This window comes from Hydra vulgaris, chromosome 06 (genome assembly GCF_038396675.1).
Source record: "Hydra vulgaris chromosome 06, alternate assembly HydraT2T_AEP".
NCBI lineage: Eukaryota > Metazoa > Cnidaria > Hydrozoa > Anthoathecata > Hydridae > Hydra > Hydra vulgaris.
Window position 1 is genome coordinate 13,810,809 of NC_088925.1, and position 21,411 is coordinate 13,832,219.

Below are 21,411 nucleotides of genomic sequence, written 5' to 3' on the forward strand. Positions count from 1 at the left end.
TGACAATTTTTTCGCAGGCTCTATGATCTGTAACCATTGGAATATTGGCTTTTTCATAGAATTTTTTAAATTGGTCTAGCACGATCTTTGCAGTTGTGAATCTAGCAAGAGCACCAACAGACCCTGGTCGCTTAGATTTTGTAGCAACATTTGCGTGGTACATCATACAATGCCAGTTATTGTTCCATCATCAACACAAACTGAGGTTCTTAACCCAAAGATGTCCGTGGCTAGTCGAGTTTGTTGTTTAGTTTTTGACCCGGATTCTGGAGTTTTTTGATGACTGACTGCCACCGGTGAAGAAAGAATTAAATTGTCGAGTTTATTAGATTTAGGAGGTGTTACTGCTTCGTCTAATATTGCATTATCATTCAAATCCATTTTGTGAAACTATGAAAGAAAAAATAAAACATCAAAATTAAACATGGCTACCAAAGATTAAAAACATAGAAACCAAAGACTAAACATTATAATAATTTATTTAGGGCTTATTCTGTTAATTAAAATCTGCAAAACTATCAAGGGCCTGGGGGACCTCTAAATATTGTCCAAATTTTTTTTTTTTTAACATAATGCTTATGTTAGCTGGTAAAACAAAATAAAATAGCAGACAACTGAAATTAAAAAAAAAAATTTTGTGATGCACCCTAGCTTTCATACATTTTAATATATAATGGAGAGACTTAAATTTTGCGTAATGAATTAGTTATGTTCTCTATCTCTATAAATCTCAAATTCGGCCTTGTATGGAATACTGTTGCCATATCTGGGGCGGATCTTCTAATGATGCCCTTTCTCTTTTAGACAAGGTGCAAAAATGCATTGTAAACATAGTTGGACCTGTTCTTGCATAATGAACGACCGGGGTTGATATTTGACAGGGGCCGGGGTCAGGTTTGATAAAATACAGCTGGGGCCGGGTTTGTGACCAGGGCTGCATAAACATTTATACATCCTAATGTATATTTTTTAAATTCAAATAACATGTTATATTTTGTTTATATATATGCATATATAAACATCATTATGATCATTGTAATCATCATTACCATCATCATCATCATCATCCACATCATCATCATCATTATCATCATCATCATCATCATCATCATCATCATCATCATCATCATCATCATCATCATCATCATCATCATCATCATCATCATCATCATCATCATCATCATCATTATCATCATCATTATCATCATCATCATTATCATCATCATCATCATCATCATCATCATCATCATCATCATCATCATCATCATCATCATCATCATCATCATCATCATCATCATCATATTCCCTTTTGGCAAATACTACACTATATAAATACTAAAGTTGATATAAATATGAAAGGATATTGTATGCCAGCATCTAAATAAATAGCAAACATATATGTTAATTTTAATAATATGTATGCATAAAGTGCATCTCAGAAGCTTTTATTCCTTCAGAACTAAAAGTTTAGAAGCTTTTATTCCTACTCTTCAATTTTAAGTCAAGACTCATTCTTCTCCACATTTTTCAACATCTTGAGCAGTTGCTTTATTAATCATTTATTTCATCTTTTTTTCAAGAACATCTCTCTTAAGAACAAATCTCCTTTTATTATTCCAAGAAGCCAATGTAAAAAGTCTTTTAATCTTGTTAATTATAAAATATTTAATAACATTTAATTTTTAAAAAGTGCTAAATAGGTAGTTCCAATTTTTCAAAACTCTAGAAAACACTTTGCTCTCTCCAACAATCCTACGATTAAGCTTCACTCTGTTATTATTTTCTTTATATAAAGGTTTTGAGATTATTAAATTATTTCTTACTAATTGCAGTAATAAAGTTATTCTTGAAGGCCTACACTTTTCTTTATTTCAAGTAACTTTAAGAGTACCACAAGGTATCTTGTGGTACTTATTATTTTTATCTACAATATCAGTCTCATAAAAATTTAACATCTAAAGTGGCTCTATTTGTTGAAGACTCAACTTTATACTCTTGTCTTGACAAAATACTGAACAAGCAGTTGATTTTTAATCTGATCTCTCTTCTGTAACAGCCTAAGGCTTGTGGCATACGGATTTAAATTCTTGACTTAAAATCTGCAATTATTGTTAGACAACAAAACTTATATATTTACTGCAAAAAAATATTGCAATAATGTTGGTATTTCTATATTGGTGAAAAACTACCCTCTTACTCTCAAACAAAATCTAAAAGCACATTGTAAATGTAATGCGGTTGTGGTGTAGTGGTCATGTAGAGCACTCGCATCATAAGCAAGAGGTATCGAGTTTGATCCCAACCATGTCCGTGGCAGTATCGCGCTCAATATGTTTCTCTGTGCAGCGGCCTTGGTTGTCGGGGTTTGTGTTTCGGAGTTATATAGTTGAGAGAGGGATAACCACAATTAAGTAGTCTCCTCGTCTGTAGTAGCATTTTCAGCCTTGGGGAGGTGAACTAACAAAAAAAAAAATCATAATATTTTAGACCTGCTTTATCTGCCAAGCTTGAGCCACTCTTTCATTGTTGTAAGATTGCATTTCTTTCTTTTTTCTACAAATATAATCATGGTCAATGCTCAAACAAGTTATCATTTCTATTACGATAAACCAAAACTCATTTTTTCTTGGTTCTTATTTAACAAGTTGCATCCTTTTACTGTATCTGTCCCTTCCTGCTATAAAAACTTTTATTAATCCAGTTTTTTTCCTTGCACATCAAAAAATTATAACTATTAGCCATCTTCATATTTTTCTTTTATATACAACCTACAACTTTTCAAGTCTTTAGTTAACCATTTCCTAGTATTTTTACTTATTCTCTATTTTAAAGTAACTCATTACTTAATAGTGGTCGCTTGCAAGCTTGTTTTTTTGTTTTTTTCTTTTTTTTCTGTTGATTCACCTCCTCAAGGCCAAGAAGGCCACTACAGAGGAAGAGGCTACTTAATTGTGGTTATAACCCTCTCTCAACTCTTTAACTCCAAAACACGAACCTTGATGAATAAGGTTCCTGCGCGTTGAGCGTGGTACTACCAGGAATGTGATGGGGATTGAACTCGGAACCTCTCGCTTATAAAGCAAGAGATCTACCACTACACCACTACCCCATTATTGGAAGTAAATTAGAGTTGGAAAATATATAAATATATGCCAGTATATAATAAATAGTAAATGTAAGCATAAAATTAGAATATATAAAGTATTATAAATTTTTTCTAGCCCCGGGTATCAATCCCTGCTAAATCTTATACTTTAGCCAGGGCCTGGTTTAAAAAAAGTCTCATTTTCAAAAAGTTTCTTGATTAATCACAAAACTATTTTATATTCCTTTAAAACTAAATTTAAATTTAAATTTTTTAAAATCATATTTAGTTTAAATGCTCATTTGTATTCATTAAACTCTGTTACCAATATTGAAACTGTTTATTTAATTCAGGATATAGGAATCACCATGTCCTTTGATATGAAGTTCTCTTATTACTGCTCTCATATTTCAAGCATTGTACACCCTTGCATTTATCTTCTTTTAAAATCTCAACATCTCTTAACTTTTGTTAAAAGCTTAAAAAGTGTGGCCTGTATTAGAATCTTGCACCCCAGTTTGGAGTCCTCATCTTTTAAAAGTAATAATTTTCATAGAAAAACTTCAAAAATATTTTACCAGAACTGTCTGCAAACGATGTCATATTACATACTCTGATTACTTATCAAGACTTATTATCTTCCAACTCGAATCTCTTGAATATTGCAGAGTTAAATTTGATCTTTATATGGCTTATAAAATTGTACATAATCTTGTTGATTTAACTTTTTCAGATTCTATTGCTTTTTCCAAATCATAATATTTTACTAGAAGTTGTTCACAAAAGTTTACTCCATGTAATAAAAACATTAATGGTAATGATATCTCAACTTGTTTCTCCTTGTTCGTCAAGGTTCGTGTTTCAGAGTTATAGAGTTGAGAGAGGGTTATAACCACAATTAAGTAGCCTCCTCATCTGTAGTGGCCTTCTGGGCCTTGGGGAGGTTAAAAAAAAAAAAAAAAAAAAAAAAAAAAAAAAAAACATATCCGATGCATGATTTTTTTTACAGCAAAAAAACCATTAAAGTATGGATCTCACTTCCAGATCATACAGTGAACTCGCTCTCACTGTCTGCATTTAAATTGAATTTAAAAAAGTATGATATAGTTTAAAAAAGTATATATATATATATATATATATATATATATATATATATATATATATATATATATATATATATATATATATATATACTTGTATATATATATATATATATATATATATATATATATATATATATATATATATATATATATATATATATATATATGTATATATATATATATATATGTATATATATATATATATATATATATATATATATATATATATATATATATATATATATATATATATATATATATATATATTCTATGTAAAGTTCCCTTTAATCGTCTTTTTTATAAAGGTTTCCTTTTATTTGTTAGGTTAGCTTTTTTTTTTAATTCTCTTTTGTTTAGTTTAGCTTAGTTTTTTCAGCGCATTTTTGTAGGTTATCTTTTTACATTGCTTTAAAATTTAGTAAATAAATTACTTCCATATCTATCCGCAAAACAAATCTCCAGAAAACAGGCATCTGTTTATTACTGCTAGAAACCATTGTAAATAGGTTTTGTCTAACGCCAAAGCCCGCTTTCTCAGGTCATGAAATCTCGTATTTCATCACAAAAATTAGGCTCTCGTGACTTCTGAAGAATCTTTAATAGTATCAATAATAAGGGCAAATCTGTAATTCCACCACTCTTGTATGGTTCAGACTTTGTCACCTCACGTAAAGACAAAGCTGAATTGTTTACTAAGAACTTTTCATCAATATCATGTCTTGATTGCACGAGTTGCGTTCTACCTGATATAGCCGTCAAATAGGTTGATCCATTGCTTGACATTTGTATTACTCCAGCTTCTGTATCTAAAGTGATTTCCTGCTTAGACTCTTCTACAACTTGTGGCCCAGACAACATACCTGTTATAGTCTTGCAGAAATGTTCATCGGAGCTGTCGTCTATACTTTCAAAACCATTCAACAAGTGCTTATCAGAGTCTTGTTTTACAGCCTGCTGGAAAGCGGCATCTGTTATCCCTATTTTCAAAAATTCTGGAGAGCAATCTGATTCGTTTAACTACTTTCCCATTAGTCTTCTTCCTATCATAAGCAAGGTTTTTGAATCTTTAATGAAGAAAAACTTAATCTCTCATCTTGAATCTAATAACTTACTTTCTGATCATCAATATGGATTTCGATCTTCTCGTTCTACAGCTAATCTGCTAATAGTAATAACCGATAGGTTTTATCGTGCATTAGATAAAGGTGAAGAGGTTAAGGCCATCGCTCTTGACATTTCAAAAACTTTCTTTAAAGTTTGGCATGCTGGTCTTCTCCATAAACTTTCTTCTTATGGCGTAGCTGGTAACATCTTTAAGATTATTGAATCCTTCCTTTCCAATCGTAGTATAAAAGTTGTTCTCGATGGACAGCACTCTTCTTCTTATTCTGTAACTTCAGGGGTTCCTCAAGGTTCAATTCTTGGCCCTATACTCTTTTTAATTTACATTAACGATCTTCCAGATATTCTCATTGTTGGTGGCATTGTTCTGATGATACTACCATTTATTCTTGTCATGATAAGAACCCAACACTCACTGATTGCTTGGAGGGGGCATTTGAGCTTGAAAAGGATCTCACTTCTGCTACAGCATGGGACTCACAATTCAGATAAAACTCAATTTTTTTCAGCCAACCATTATCGCAATAGTTTAGATCTTTCTATATTTATGAATGGTAATGTACTCAATGAGTCATCTACCTTCTCATCTACCACCTATATTCTAATGATGTGCTTTCTCTTTTAGACAAAGTGCAAAAACGCATTGTAAACATAGTTGTACTTGCACTTGTAGCCAACCTCCAACCATTATCACATCATCGTAATGTCGCTTCTCTTTCTCATTTCTACAAATACTATAATGGGCACTGCTCTAAAGAACTAGCGTCTCTTGTGCCATCTACTAAAATTCATTCTCGTGTTACTCGTCATTCAATTAAGTCTCATCCTTTTTCTGTTACTGTTCCTAAGTGCTCCAAAAACTCTTATTCGTTTAGTTTTTTTCCTCAAACATCAGTTCTTTGGAATTCGCTTCCTTCATCTTGCTTTTCTGGTTCATATAATTTGCGATCCTTCAAGTTGTCTGTCAATCGTTATCTTGCTCTACAATTTTCATCTTTTCTCTTCCACTATCTTCCAACTCTAGTTAGTGGTTGCTTGCAGCCTTGTTGAAAGCGAAGATGTTTAAAAAAAAAAAAAAAAAGCTTTGTATAAAAACTGGGAGGAAATATCCAAAGCTTTTAAACAAATATCAAAAGATGAAACTGTCTTTTCAATGTAGAAGCTAAGCACAGAATATAAGTAATCATATAAGTTGTCTCAAAATGTGCTTTTATGATGACATTTTAAAAATCTATTTCTGAATGCTTTCATACTTCTAATTTAAAGTTATAATCAATAGAAATAGAAATTTGTCAGTTGCTGTTAAGCAATACAGATTATTGATTGAATTTGTAAATTTAATGTCAAATTTCTATGAATACTATGAATTTAAAGCCAAAGACATTGTTTGTCAAAGAATTTGAAAGAAAATTAAGGAAGAAAAATAAAAAAAAATTATGATAAAACAAATCACATACTAAATAAAATTTTAAAACCAAAACATTTAATGTTATAATATGTCTTAGTGAAGAACTGAATGAGAGGCTAGAAGCATATGAAGTTATTTACAAAAACTTATAAAATACTCACTTAATAAAATGATGGGAAATTCAATAAATTTATACCGAATGTACAACAATGACTTATAAATACACTCTTTCATAGAACAATGTTTTATGAAAGAGTGTATTTACTTGAGTTTTTGTTTGAAATCCAATGATTTTTTTGCAAATCAGAATTATTAGAATTTGCATATAAATAATATGTAGCAAAGAGTTCCCAAAACTTCCCAAATATAAGTTTTAAGAACATTTTTGTGCATTTAATTTACTGCTCTGCAGAATGAAGCTTTTCGTTGCTGAAAAGAAGAATCTACTGTAGAAGAACAACAAGGCATTATCTATATCATTAATAGAAAGCAAACTTTGAATATTGATTATACTGATACAATTGATAATAGTGTATTTTGCTTTCTGTTATGCCAATAAGTTTACAAAAACATTTATATCTTTAAATAAAGGTTTCTTGTTTTTTAAACATGAAACTTTTATGTAAAGATATGAATGTTTTAAACATTTATGAACTTAACAGTTTTATGTTTTGTTGTATGAATAACCCTTTATTAAATGTTTTTAAAGATCTATGTACCCTTAAAGAATAGAAATAGTTTGTGAAATAATAGTTGTTTCAGGGAACCTTTTTGTCAAACAAAGTTTAATCAATTTTGTATAACTTATCGAGTACCTTATCTTTAGGATAAACTAGTTCAGCTCATTTTGATTTGTCAATTTCTTTTCTAGTTTTTAAAAATAAGTTGAAGAATATTATTTATTCAACTGATATCAAAATATTTTATTTCAACTATTTTAGCTTGTTATTTTGAAAGCCTTTTGAATTAAATAAATTTGATCTTTACTTACGTTTTTATATTATCGAAACACATTTAAATAAAGTAACAAATCATTAATATTTTTATAAAAAATGAATTTTTATAAAAATATTAATGAGTTTCATATATATTCTTTTATATTTATATAAGTATGTATTTTTTATTGTAATTGTCTTAAAATAAAAAAAAACTATATCAACTTTTAAAATGATTTAATAATTTTTTTCTTTTGTTTATGTTACTGCGAATAATTAATAAGAATCATTTTTTTTACTTATAAATGTGCGCGTTTATTAAACAATTGTAAGATGTAAGTTGTTACTTTATTTTATAAAAAGATTTCACATAATATTATATTATAAGAACATTAGTAAAGATAAACAATTCAATGTTATTTATTCCAAAGTTGTTTATTCCAATTTAAAGTTATTTATTCCAAACATGATTTAAATAATCTTATTGTTATAGTTTATTATTTAATTTTAAGTACAATTATAAGTTTAGTTTTTTATTTTTTTGATTTTAGTTTTAGTTAAGTTATTTTTATTTTATTTTTTGTTTTTTTTTTTTACAAAGATTTATTTGCTTCTTTTGCAATAAGTTTTTTTTTTAAGTTTTTTCTTAGTTAAGATAATTTTTTTAGCGCATTTTAAAAATGTATACAAATTTTTAAGTTTTCAAAATCAAATAGCATTTGCAAGGTCATATTATGGCATGAAAATGCACGCTTTCCTGCCCAAGCCTGCATTTGTGATAAACCTCTAAAACGTTTTATAACAGATACATACTAAATTGTTTGATATTTTGTAGGGTAAAACAAAAGACTAAATGATATACCTGCTGCCAACTATAATTGCTTTAAAAGAGAAAATGCAGTTCTTTTTTTGTAATAGCTCAGTCCAGTGCTGAAATAATGCTGGATTATTTCTGTTCAAAAATATGTTTCTTGGACAGGCTGCACTTGCCTGCAAGTCCAAGTGTTTATTCCAAACTGCACCAAAATGACAGATCAACATATTGAACAGTAATTGTTGTGCATCAATTGGAAACTGTTGTAAACCTGCCAGTCTATTGCAACAAACATATTTACATTGGTGGATTGAATATATGTTTAATTTTATTTTAAGATGGTTTAAAAACTTATTTCTTGTATCTTAATGTTGAATGTATTCACTTTTGCAGTACGCTTTTTAACAAAAAAGTACTTTTGTTTAAATATTTTTGTTTAACAATACATTTTATTTTTAACAAATCCACTGCAAAATTTGCATCTCTTTAACGTGCTTGCTACTTTCTTACTCTGGATCTTTATATCTATAAATCTCAAATCCATCCTTGTAAAGAATAATGTTGCCATATCTGGCGCAGATTTTCCAATAATGCCCTTTCTTTTTTAGACAAGGTGCAAAAATGCATTGTAAACATAGTTGGACCTGCTATTGCAGCCAACCTCCAATTTTTATCATATTGTCATGTTGCTTCTCTTTCTCTTCTCTACAAATACTACAATGGTCACTGTTCTAAGGAGCTAGCGTCTCTTGTGCCATCTACTAAAATTCATTCTTGTGTTACTTGTCAATCAATTAAGTCTCATCCTTTTTCTTTGACTGTTCCTAAGTGCTCCAAAAACTCTAATTCTACTTGTTTTTTCTTCGAACACTTCGAAATGTTTTGGTTCGAAAGGAATTAAATTCCTTTGGAATTTACTTCCTTTATTTTATTTTCCTGATTCATATAATTTGCAATCGATCAAGTTGTCTGTTAATTGTTATCTTGCTCTATAAATTTCATCTTTTCTCTTCCAATAACTTCAAACTCTAATAGGGGTTGCTTGCAGCCTTGTTGGAAGCAAAGATGTTGAAAAAAATAAAAAATAAAATAAAGTTTATATTATTTTTAAAATTTTTTTTATTGTGACACTACAACTAGGAAGATAATAAAAAAAACCATCTAAGGTTATAAAAAAATATATAAACCACAATGAATTAGTGGTTTTTATATTATATTACTTCACCACAGTTAAAGAACTTTATCTACTTTATTAGAGGACTAGTTTAACATTATAACCAGGACAATACAAAAAGTGATTGCTTTTTATTAAAACTGTGCTATATGATTTTATATCAGTACGTCAATTTAGAGTCACTTTAAAACCAAGATTGTCAAAAAGATCATTAATGTAGTAGATATAATGGCATCAAGAATGGAATTTTGCATGACTATGTCACGAATTTTTTCAGATCTTAAGCTCTAAGAATTTATAGAAGAATAAATTTTAGCTATGAAAGTCAGACTTATTAGAATGTCTAACAATGAAACAGTCTGTTTCATTGTTAGACATTCTAATAAGTCTGTTTTGGGATGCTAGGAAGATAGGGTAGGAAGAGTGTGGCCATTAGAGATTTAAGGGGTTGTTTAGAGAAACAATTCTAGGCCAAAACTTTCTGTTTCTAAATGACCTTTTTTATCTAATAGGCTGGCACAGGTAATTTGCAACAGGTTGGTACAGATTTGATCAAATGGTAACAGATTTGAGACACAGATTTGATTGTATTGCAACAGGCTTGCACAGATGTTGAATTTTTTGCTTGTTTGTTTATTTTATTTTGGTGTCACTCCGATGACTAGTTTTTAACTATATTAGTGACACTTAATCTAATTTTGTAAAATTATAAAACTTTTTAATTTTCAATTTTTGGTTAAATAAATGGATATAATAGATGTATTGCAATAGATATTGGCTGAGATAAATTGCAACAAAAGATTTGTTTGTGGCTAATCAAGTCATTTTTTTTATCTTTTAATGTGGGTACAAAATGGCAGCTGCAAAACTCATTTTATTGGATTTAAGGCTGCCATCTTGTTGTTTCCTTAACTTTATAATAGCTCTCTGAATGATTCCAACAACGTAGAATTTTAGTCCAGTGCTATTTTGCATCTGGAGTGTGCTTCTATTAGTGCTTTTTGCTATTTTGCTTGAGTGCCAAGTCTCTCTATGTTTGAGTCATGATGTCTGTTATAATTTAAATCACTATAATTTTTATTACACTCTGGATATATGGAAATCATGAAGTTTTGATACAATTTAACCTAATTTTCAAGTTTATCATGTCATAACGCTCTAAAAAAATCTTACAAAATGTCTTACAAAAATAATAACAATTTTTCTTTTTATTTAAGCTGTGTAAAAATCAAATTTTTTTAGAAAACACAGCATTGCCAATGCACTGTTGCTGCCTAAAATTTAAATCTCAAAATAAAAAGAAATGAAATAAAATAATGCATGTTAAAATAAAAAATACTTAATTCAAAATTATATTTTAGGGTAAAAGTTTAAACAATCAGTTCAAGCATTGAAGTACTAATCACTGTGTTGGGTACACCAAAGCATTTAGTTTGACTTTTAAAACTTTTTTTAAAAGGTTCTCTGACACTTCAATGTCATGGGCAGTCGAATTGTATTTTTTAAACTAATAATTGTTATGTCTTCTAATTGGTTTAATTTATTGGTACTTAAGTTTAGTTTGACTGAACTCTCAACTGCAACATTACATGCTACAGCTTTAGGATAAAACCCAGTTGATCTTAGCAATGATAACACCACCTCTAGATTTTTACTCCAGTCTTATGATTGTTGATAATGCATAAATAAATTGCTTTTGTATAATTTAATTTTGTAAAAATTCATCTGTAACCAGACCACTGAATCAACAGTCTGGTTCATCAGAATTCAACCATAGGCTAAATTTTGACTAAATTAAGGTGGTTAATTATACTGTAATATATAGTATCAAGAAATAATAGGTAACTAAAAATAATATACATACAAATATATAATATAGGAATTATTGTGAAGCACAACTGCTTACAATACCCCTGATAATGTTTAGTGTCCACCTTATTTTTAATTTTATACTGATTTAAAAAAAAAAAAATGGTTATTATGTTTATTGTTATTCTTTGTGATTAAAAAATGTATATCTACTATAGCATATTTATGTAAGCATTTGCTCACTTTTTTTGCTTATCTAAATCAATATGGCTTTTTTAGAAAAAGAAGAAAAAAACAAAGAATAATGAATGAAAAGATTGCTGCCCCATGCCAAACCCTCAGTCGATGTAACAGTAGTTTCCTCTGCGAGTCAGACTATATATATATATATATATATATATATATATATATATATATATATATATATATATATATATATCTATGTATATATATATATATATATTTATATAATTATATATATATATATATATATATATATATATATATATATATATATATATATATATATATATATATATATATATATATATATATATATATATATATATATATATATATATATATATATATATATATATATATATATATATATATATATATATATTTCTATATTGTTGCATTTGGGAGTATGGAAGGAAAAAAATGATTCTTACGCCAACAAATATATCACTTTTAATTACTTTTGACTTTTGTTTAATAACAAATTAATCGTTTTTTAAAAAAACCGCAAAAATGCAAATTTAATTGACCAGAATGTTTTTAAAAATATTCTGAATGTTTTTAACAATATAAACAATGTTTTTATTATATTTTTTTTAATAAAATGTTTTAGCTATATATATATATATATTTTATATATATATATATATATATATATATATATATATACATATATATATATATATACATATATATATATACTATTACTATACTATTTTATATATATATATATATATATATTATATATATATATATACACATGTGTGCATATATTTTTTGCTGACCTTGGAATTTTAAAATTTAATTTTATTTGATTTAAATAAATTGAAACAGCAGAATAAACTTTTTATTTAAATTATAAATAAAATAATGAAAATAGAGATGTCAAAAAAAAAATGTTTTATTTAAATTTTGAATAAAATTGTTAAAATAAAATCAGCAAAAAAAAAATGTTTTATTTATATTCTGAATAAAATTTTTAAAATAAAATCAGCAAAAAAATGTATTATTTAATGTTTGAACAAAATTATTTAAAGACAACAGCATAATGAACTTTCTATTTAAGTTCAAATACAAACCTTTTATTTAAAGAGTAAACAAAACAGTTAATTTAAAAACAGGAAAATTTAACATTTTATTAATTCAAAATAAAATAGTTAAAAATCAGTAAAATTTTTGTTCATTTTTCAAATTTTGAAGCAAATATTGACTTTTTAAAGAAAAAGTTTTTTTTTTTGTCAATTTTATTAAAGACATTCACATATTTGTTGATTTGTCAAACCCTGTTCCAAAACTGTGCTGACCTGATGTCCACTATATTTTTTTGAATTCTAAGGGCTGTACATATATATAAACAGGGACTTTTCTAAGAATGAATTTTGGCGGGGTACCATCCCCCTGTCCCGGAGAAATTTAGTGGAAATATTGCCAAATATAGGGATTTTTTCGCAAAAAAAAAAGTATTTGCTCTAAAAAACGTTAAAAAAAAGGATCTCAAATTTTATTTTAAGCGACGCCCAAATATCTCTCAAATATATATCAAAAAACTCTCAAAAATGGTCTAGAATAACCCCTGATATATATTTATTTAAATTAAAAAAAAAAAAGTATGATATTTTAATTATTCCCTATTTAGAAATTTTTCAGCATTTTATTTATTTTTATATCAGCATTTTATTTATTTAGAAAGGAATCCTTATATAATAATTTTATATAATACATTTTTTTTAATATACTAAGTAATCATTGAATAATTAATGAGCTGAACATGCCAAATTATACTATTCATTGTTATATATTATTTTTTGTTTAGCTGATTTTTTGAAGTTGAGTTCAAATGAGTTAAGTTTGGTCGGACTAGTATCAAAAATTGATTTATCAAAATTCCAGAAAATTGTCAAGAATTTCAATGAAAATTGTTCCAAGGTTTGCTTTCAATTTTTTTGTTAAATCAAATTAATTTTTCCAAAATATAATTTTTTTTTAAAATGTCAATAAATACCCAACAGAAGTTAATTTTTAACAATAAAATTCCAAATTAAATTTAGTATCACCAATAGAATTTAAGTTTAACTTTAGTTTTACCAATAGAAATAGAAGATATGAAAATATTAAAAGATATGAAGTAAACTGTGATATTATGTTTAGAAAATATATTTTTATTTAACTTATTGATGGCAAAACATGCAATCCATCAAATCCAAATTATGATTGCATTTGATGAATTATCGTGATGGGTGTTCTTGTTCTCTTTTTTTGTTCTGTTCTCATTCTTTTGTCTTGATTGTTCTGTTCTTATTCTTTGTCTTGATTGTTCTGTTCTCATTCTTTTGTCTTGATTGTTCTGTTCTCATTCTTTTGTCTAGATTGTTCTGTTCTCATTCTTTTGTCTTGATTGTTCTGTTCTCATTCTTTTGTCTTGATTGTTCTGTTCTCATTCTTTTGTCTTGGTTGTTCTGTTCTCATTCTTTTCTCTTGATTGTTCTGTTCTCATTCTTTTGTCTTGATTGTTCTGTTCTCATTCTTTTCTCTTGATTGTTCTGTTCTCATTTTTCACTTTTGCCTTGATTAAATTCTTAATTATTACTATTGTTCTAGGTTTCAACAACCAAACTTGTTTACATTGATCAACTTTTAACAGACATACTATTATTAAAACAAAAGCCTCGGCTTATTGCATCTGATCATGTGTCAATAAATGAAATGATTGGCTCAGGAAATTTTGGAAGTGTTTACAAAGGAATATGGAAAAGAAAAAATGAAAATGGAAATATAGTAATTACTTTTTGGTCTTAAAAAAAAAAAAAAAAAAAAAAAAATATATATATATATATATATATATATATATATATATTAGTAGAAAATCACTTAACTAAATTTTTCCATTTGACACTGTGTTTTATCAACAAAGATTCATCAGAAATGACATTTGCGACTTCCTGTAATTTAATTTTTGGTATAAATTGAAGTTTTATTAATTTGATCATTCATTTCTGATGAATCTTTGTTGATGAAACACAGTGTCAAATGGAAAAATTTAGTTAAGTGATTTTCTACTCATATATAATTGCTCTGTTCTTTTAAGAACATTGAGCACTCTATTGTGTAGAATACTTTTTAAAGTTGTTTAAATATATATATATATATATATATATATATATATATATATATATATATATATATATATATATATATATATATATATATATATATACATACAATATATACATGTACTATATCCAATGAAATATGTATAAAATTTGTAAATTCTTTAATACTATTTTCAAACATTATTGAAACTATTGAAATAATAATTTAAATTTTTTTTCAAATTTTATTTATATTCAGTTATATTGTATTTTTTTACTATGCTTTAAAAGGTAAATACTCCTGTAGCTGTCAAAACATCAACGAAACATCAACGATTAATATCAACCAAAACAAAAGAAATGTGGAGAAAAGAAGTTTCTATTCTTGCTTCTCTTGATAATTATCATCCAAGCATTATAAAGTTGTTTGGTTTTCTTCAAGACAATGAGGATGAATTTAAAATAGTTTGTTGCTTTTTTTTTAATTCTGCAGTTTCATTAGATTAAAGCATTACATATATATACATAATATATATATATATATATATATATATATATATATATATATATATATATATATATATATATATATATATATATATATATGCAGAGGCGTGGTGGCCCCAAAGGTTATGCGGGATTCCCGCATGGGCTTTTCACTTTTTCATCTAAATATGGGCCTTTTGGCAAATTTTATTTTTTTCTACATTTTAAAGAAGTTCCACAATCATTTACAATATTTATGTTTGCACAAATTAAATTTTATTAATACCTTGATTTTAAGTCTTCAACTTTGAACAATTATATTAGTATTTTGCATAATAATAATATTGCTCTGAAAACAAAGTAGATATTTGAAGACGTATTATGATTTTTTTTTCATAAGAAAGTTTATGAACTCATAAACCGTTTTTAACGATCGTAATGTTGACGAAATAAATTTAAAAAAGTCCGCAGACCCATATTATTGTTGGACTTAAATTAACTTAATTTAAAATTTAACCCCAAAATATTTTTTTAAATGAACTAAAATGCAATACAATTACTATATAGTAATTGTATTGCGTTTTAATTCATTTAAAAAAAGTGTTTTAGCGTTAAGTTTTAAATTAAGTTTTATATAAATAAGTATCGAACTCATGTTTTGCATTTTTGTAACGTTTTTTAACAGATATAAACTTATTTTATAATAAATGAAGTTATTTATTTTTATGCAGTTTATATTATTGTTAATATAATATGTTAATAAACAAATCACCCCGTAATATCCTGTCCTCAGACAGATTTAAAAAAAGATGATGGATGTGCAAAAAGTACATTTAAAGAAGATATGTTTTATGCAAACTTTGAATTATGAACTATAAATACACAAATAAAACCTTTTAAAAATAGCGTAAAACCATATTATTTAACGAATTTATTTTAATTGAGGTGTGGGAGAACCGCAAATATTTTCAAATACAATTTGATATTACACCTTAACAATTTACTTATTTACAACACATTTTTATTACTATTAATTTTAGGTAAGTTTAAAATAAATTATAAAGATTCCATAGCTTTAAATTTTTTTATTTTCATTATTTTAATTTTGTTTTATTTTTGAAATGAAAAAACAATAAAATAGCATTTTCGAATAAAATAAAACAATAAAATAGCATTTTTTGAAGATTTTTAATATTTATTTAGAAAAAAAATTATATATAGTTTAAAAAAATTTATATTATTATACAATAAAATATATATCATTATATAGTAATAGAAAAATTATAATTTTTGATTTTCTAATTTTGTGTTAGGCTATGTTCTTCAAACAAAATACTAATCGTATTTGCTTGCGGTAAATTGTGTTTTAAGAAAATCAGAATAAAAGCGTGGTCGCTGCATGGTATTGTTACCATTTTTTATTTTGAAGTATTAGAAACAATATTAATAATTACAAATCACAAATACAATAATTAATAATTACAATATTATTAATTACAAACGTATTACAAACAATATTAATAATTACAAGTGTTATCTCAACTTGCTAGTTTGTATTGATGATTTATTAGAAAAAGGTCAGTTATTATATATATATATATATATATATATATATATATATATATATATATATAAATATAAATATAAATATATACATACATACATACATATACAAATTTATTTTCGTATGGGCCTTTACATCAAGCATATATGGTAAAATACCGTATATATAGGCCTTTTCATAAAAATCCCGCATGGGCTTTTTAGAACCACCACGCTCCTGTATATATGCAGTAGTGGTAGAGCTCGCTTCATAAGTGAAAAGTTCTGAGTTCAATCCCTACCACAATCCTGGTGTACCACGCTCAACTTTATTCTCCACACAGTGGTCTTGTTTATCAAGGTTTGTGCTTTGGAATTAAAGAGTTGATAGAAGGTTATAACCACAATTCAAGTAGCCTCCACAACTGTAGTGCTTACCCCTGGTATATAATAAATATATCAGGGGCAAATGCAGCATTTTTTGATGCTTGAGGTAGCTACTTTCCAGATATAAAACATATAAAATTTCAATATTGAATAATATTTAGTAATATTTTTAAATAAATTTGACAGTTAAGTTAAACCCAAGCATTAACTTTAATTTTAATAAACTTATATTAAAATATATTTTTTAAATCAAAATTAAATTATATATTTTTAAAAACTAAATTAAATTATATATTTTTTTAATCAGAATAAAAATATATACTTTTTATTAAATTAGTTTTAAATTAAATCATATTTTTTTTATCAGAATTAAATTTTGTTTTTATGATCTTTGCTTCTATTTTGCTTAAAAATCAATCATTACAATACATTTTAATTTTACTTTAGTTTTTTTTGCTATATATAATAGCGCTTGTTTTTGATATATATAATTTTTTGCTTTAAATAAACCTTTTTTTCCTCGTATTATTATATAATGAAATTAGTTCATCTGAAATTATTAAACATTTTTTGCAGATTTGAAAACATAACAGCGCTGCGTTTCAAAATTTGCTTGAGAAGAATTTAATTTATTTTCTTCTTTTCTTAATAGCGTTTGTTTTTATGACGCCTAATTGTTTTTTTCGATTATTAATCTCACAGCCACACGCATTTTTAAGAAATTTTTTAAGAAATTCTATTGTTTCTGTGCAATGTTTGTCTGAATCTCACAATGCCTTACGCTACTTAAAAAAGATCTATTTTTAAAACACAAACTTTACGCTATTAGCAACAGTAATTTTTATTAAATCGTTAATGAATTTCCAGTTATTAGCGTTTTAAATTAAAAGTTATAACCTAATTTATATATTTATATAGTGGTATAAAAATATTAATTAAAAAAAATAACGCAAAACTAATTATGAAAAAAATTACCAGTTTCTTCTCGGTGGACTCCCCTGTTCAGAAAAAAATCAAATTAAATGCAAAAGAAACAGAAGAAATCAAAATTACAACGTCAAATTTACCTTTTGCAGACAATTACACCGATTTTAGCTGGCTAAGTTGCTGGACTTTAGAGCAAAAAAAAAGAGTTTTGTTCCAAAAACGAGTGGCTTTGTTTTCGACAAAAAAAGCTTGGTTGCAGTACCTGCCAAAAAGTGAAAACACTTAGCGTAGAAGCTAAGATGGGAATGAAAATATCTAAAGAATGGTTCAATTATGAAGTTTCTTATGGTGAATATAGAAAGCAACAGTTAAGTTTGTTACATAAGAAAATATTTGATCACAAAGAATCTGCTGGACATCAAGCTGCATTAAAGATGGTAGAAGAAGCGAAAAAAGAAACTCTGTCAAATAATATTATAAAATCTTTAACGCGTGAGAAAATTTTAACAGCAAACATAAAGTTGCAAAAGGAAACCAGTCTTTTAACAACTTTGAAATGGAAATTGATCTTCAAGAAATTAATGGAGTTGAAATGGGTCATATTCTTCTTTCTACAAATGCATGCATTAATATTGTCAATCATATATGTAACGAAATGAGGAAAAAAATTATTGCAGAAGTCATAAAGTCAAAGAGTAAGATTTAGATAAGAATTGATGAATCAACCAATATAAGTCAAAAATTTACACTGATAGTGTACATTCAGTGCTGTGTAAAAGGCAGTGGAATGAATTCACCAATCAATTTATTTTTGGATTTAGTGGAGCTTGAAAGTCTTATGTCTTCATTCTTATGGGATGAAAGATGAATAATTGAAAAATTATTTAGTTTCTGTAGCATGTGATGGCGCAGCAGTGATGTTAGGATGCAAAAATGGCGTTTTCAAATTAATCACTGAAAAGTTTCCTTCTGTTATAGTTTGGCATTGTGCTAATCATAGACTGGAATTATCAGTAGGCAATAATACTTGAGATCTCCCTAGCAATTAGGGAGATCTCAAGTATTAACAATTTCAAATCATTTCTTGATAAGCTTTACATCATGCTTCCCCAAAAAAAAGCAGAGAGTTATGTTCTTGCGCAGAATTAATTAATATTCAGCTGCTGAAAATTGGTCGAATTTTAAATACACGTTGGGTGTCATCTAGTTTCTGTTCAGTTTTTGCAGTATGGGAAAATTATGAAGTGCTGGTGAAACATTTTGAGGAAGCGATGGTTGATCCTACAAGAGAAAAAAATGAAAAATCCACTTATGCAGGTTTAAGAAAAAAAATTACATCTACAGAGTTTTTAATGGATCTAGGATTAATATGTGATGCTCTCCAAGAATTATCGGAATTAAGTTTGGACCTACAAGAGCGCAATATTGATCTATACAAAGCAAATCAAAAAGTTAAAGCTCTTGTTCAAGTATTCGAAGAAAGAAGAAATATTGGTGGTCCCTATTACAAATTTGCTTTAGTTTCAGCACAGAATCTCCGTTTTCATGGAGTTTCACTTCACAATAAAAATTCCAAAAATGATTCAGCTATTGATCCAAAGGCCTTTTACATGAAACTAAAAGAGTCAATTGAGAAAAGGTTGCTTGCTGACAAATATGTTGAATTAGCTCAATGGGCTCACATCTTAGACCAAAATGATTGGCCTGAAAACGTCAACACTCAGGTGACATTTGGAGAAAATGAAATCAGAAATCTGTCATTAAGACTACAGTTAAATGAAAGAGAAATGATTCATGGGTTCCGTGAATACCTGGCAGAAAAAACATATCCTGAAAATTTAGTTCATTTGGTACACGCTCTACATACTATCCCCATTTCCTCAAGTGAATGCAAACAAGGGTTTTCACAGATGAATCTGATCATCACACCAACAAAGGCCTCATTAATGGATAAAACAGTTTCAACGTTGTTATTCATTAAATTAGTGGGACCACCGCTAACAAGCTTCGATCCTTCAAAGTACGTTGATTCGTGGTTACTTAGCGGAAAGCATTCAGCAGTAGACACAAAGAGCAAGGAAAGGAGATGAGAGGAGATATCCAACGAAAATTTGAAAAAATTATGGGATTTGTTATAGAAGTTTATAGTTTTGTAAAGTTTGTATTTTATATACAGTGACCCCACTCACCCCCTACCCAAAAAATACAGGTGAGTTCTGGCACCTTTTTTTTTAGAAAAAAAGCACTATATATATATATATATATATATATATATATATATATATATATATATATATATATATATATATATATATATATATATATATATATATATATATATATATATATTTATATATATATATATATATATATATATATATATTATATATATATATATATATATATATATATATATATATATATATATATATATATCTGCAATAGCGTATATAAATAACGTTTTCGTAAAATTTTACCAAAATTTTTTCATTTAAACAGCTTATCTGATTTCATGTGGCTCTTTCAATGCTCTTTAATACATTGAAATGTCATGATTGATTTAAAGGCTGTAGAATATAAACTACTGATTAGAATTACACTCTGGTGACCTTATTTTTTTTTGTCAGAAAAGCGGGTGACCAAGAATTTTTTTAAAATCTAATTTTTTTCAGGTTTGGTCACATGATCAATAGCCATTTTCGGAGTGGTCAGAATTACTAACAAACATACATAATAACCAGAGACGCAGAGTCGGTCACAATTAGTGAAAGGTTCAAAAAAAATTACAACAGAATCTCTTATCAGTTTCAATCCTTGTTAATTAGGAAATATGAACTAATCATGGCAACATCTTACAACTTTATTGCAACTACAGCTTTTTTCAGTGGTTTAGGTATTGAGATTAAACATTTCAGTTTGGTGGGATGTGCATAGTCAAATGCCATATTTGGACTGCAACCTACTGAAGCTCAACAAGGTTTAAATTAACCCAACAAGGCCGCACTACAAAGTGCACTACAAATTTTACTTCCTCCATGACTGCCTTTAGGAGAAGATAAGCCTTGAGACCTTTAAAGAATCTTTAACCAAACTTTGAGAAGCAGTTAAAAAATTTTGTTTTTTTTTTATATTTATTTGGTGCCTATCTGTTTATGTCTGTTTGTTCATGTCTTTATCATGTTTCAATAAGTTTGATTAGTATATTGTTAACAGTTCTGGTTCTAGTATTCATCGACTTTCTGAGTTAAATTTCTGTATAAATTTTGTTTTTAAATTTAATATTTTTATAA

The 21,411-nt window shown here is 27.0% G+C and overlaps 1 protein-coding gene across 4 annotated transcripts in view; it reads left to right on the top strand.

The window, feature by feature from the left end:
* The window catches only part of LOC100203145 (activated CDC42 kinase 1), a 63,684-nt gene that overhangs the window by 10,574 nt on the left and 31,699 nt on the right, over window positions 1-21,411 (top strand). For all 4 annotated transcript variants that reach the window (XR_010638991.1, XM_065799273.1, XM_065799272.1 and 1 more), the window contains exons 4-6: window positions 13,504-13,616; window positions 14,289-14,465; window positions 15,071-15,244. Coding sequence is in view for 3 of the 4 variants with exons in the window: in XM_065799273.1 (XP_065655345.1) it covers window positions 13,504-13,616; window positions 14,289-14,465; window positions 15,071-15,244 (464 nt within the window). In the remaining variant the exon portion in view is untranslated. The remainder of the gene's footprint in view (window positions 1-13,503; window positions 13,617-14,288; window positions 14,466-15,070; window positions 15,245-21,411) is intronic.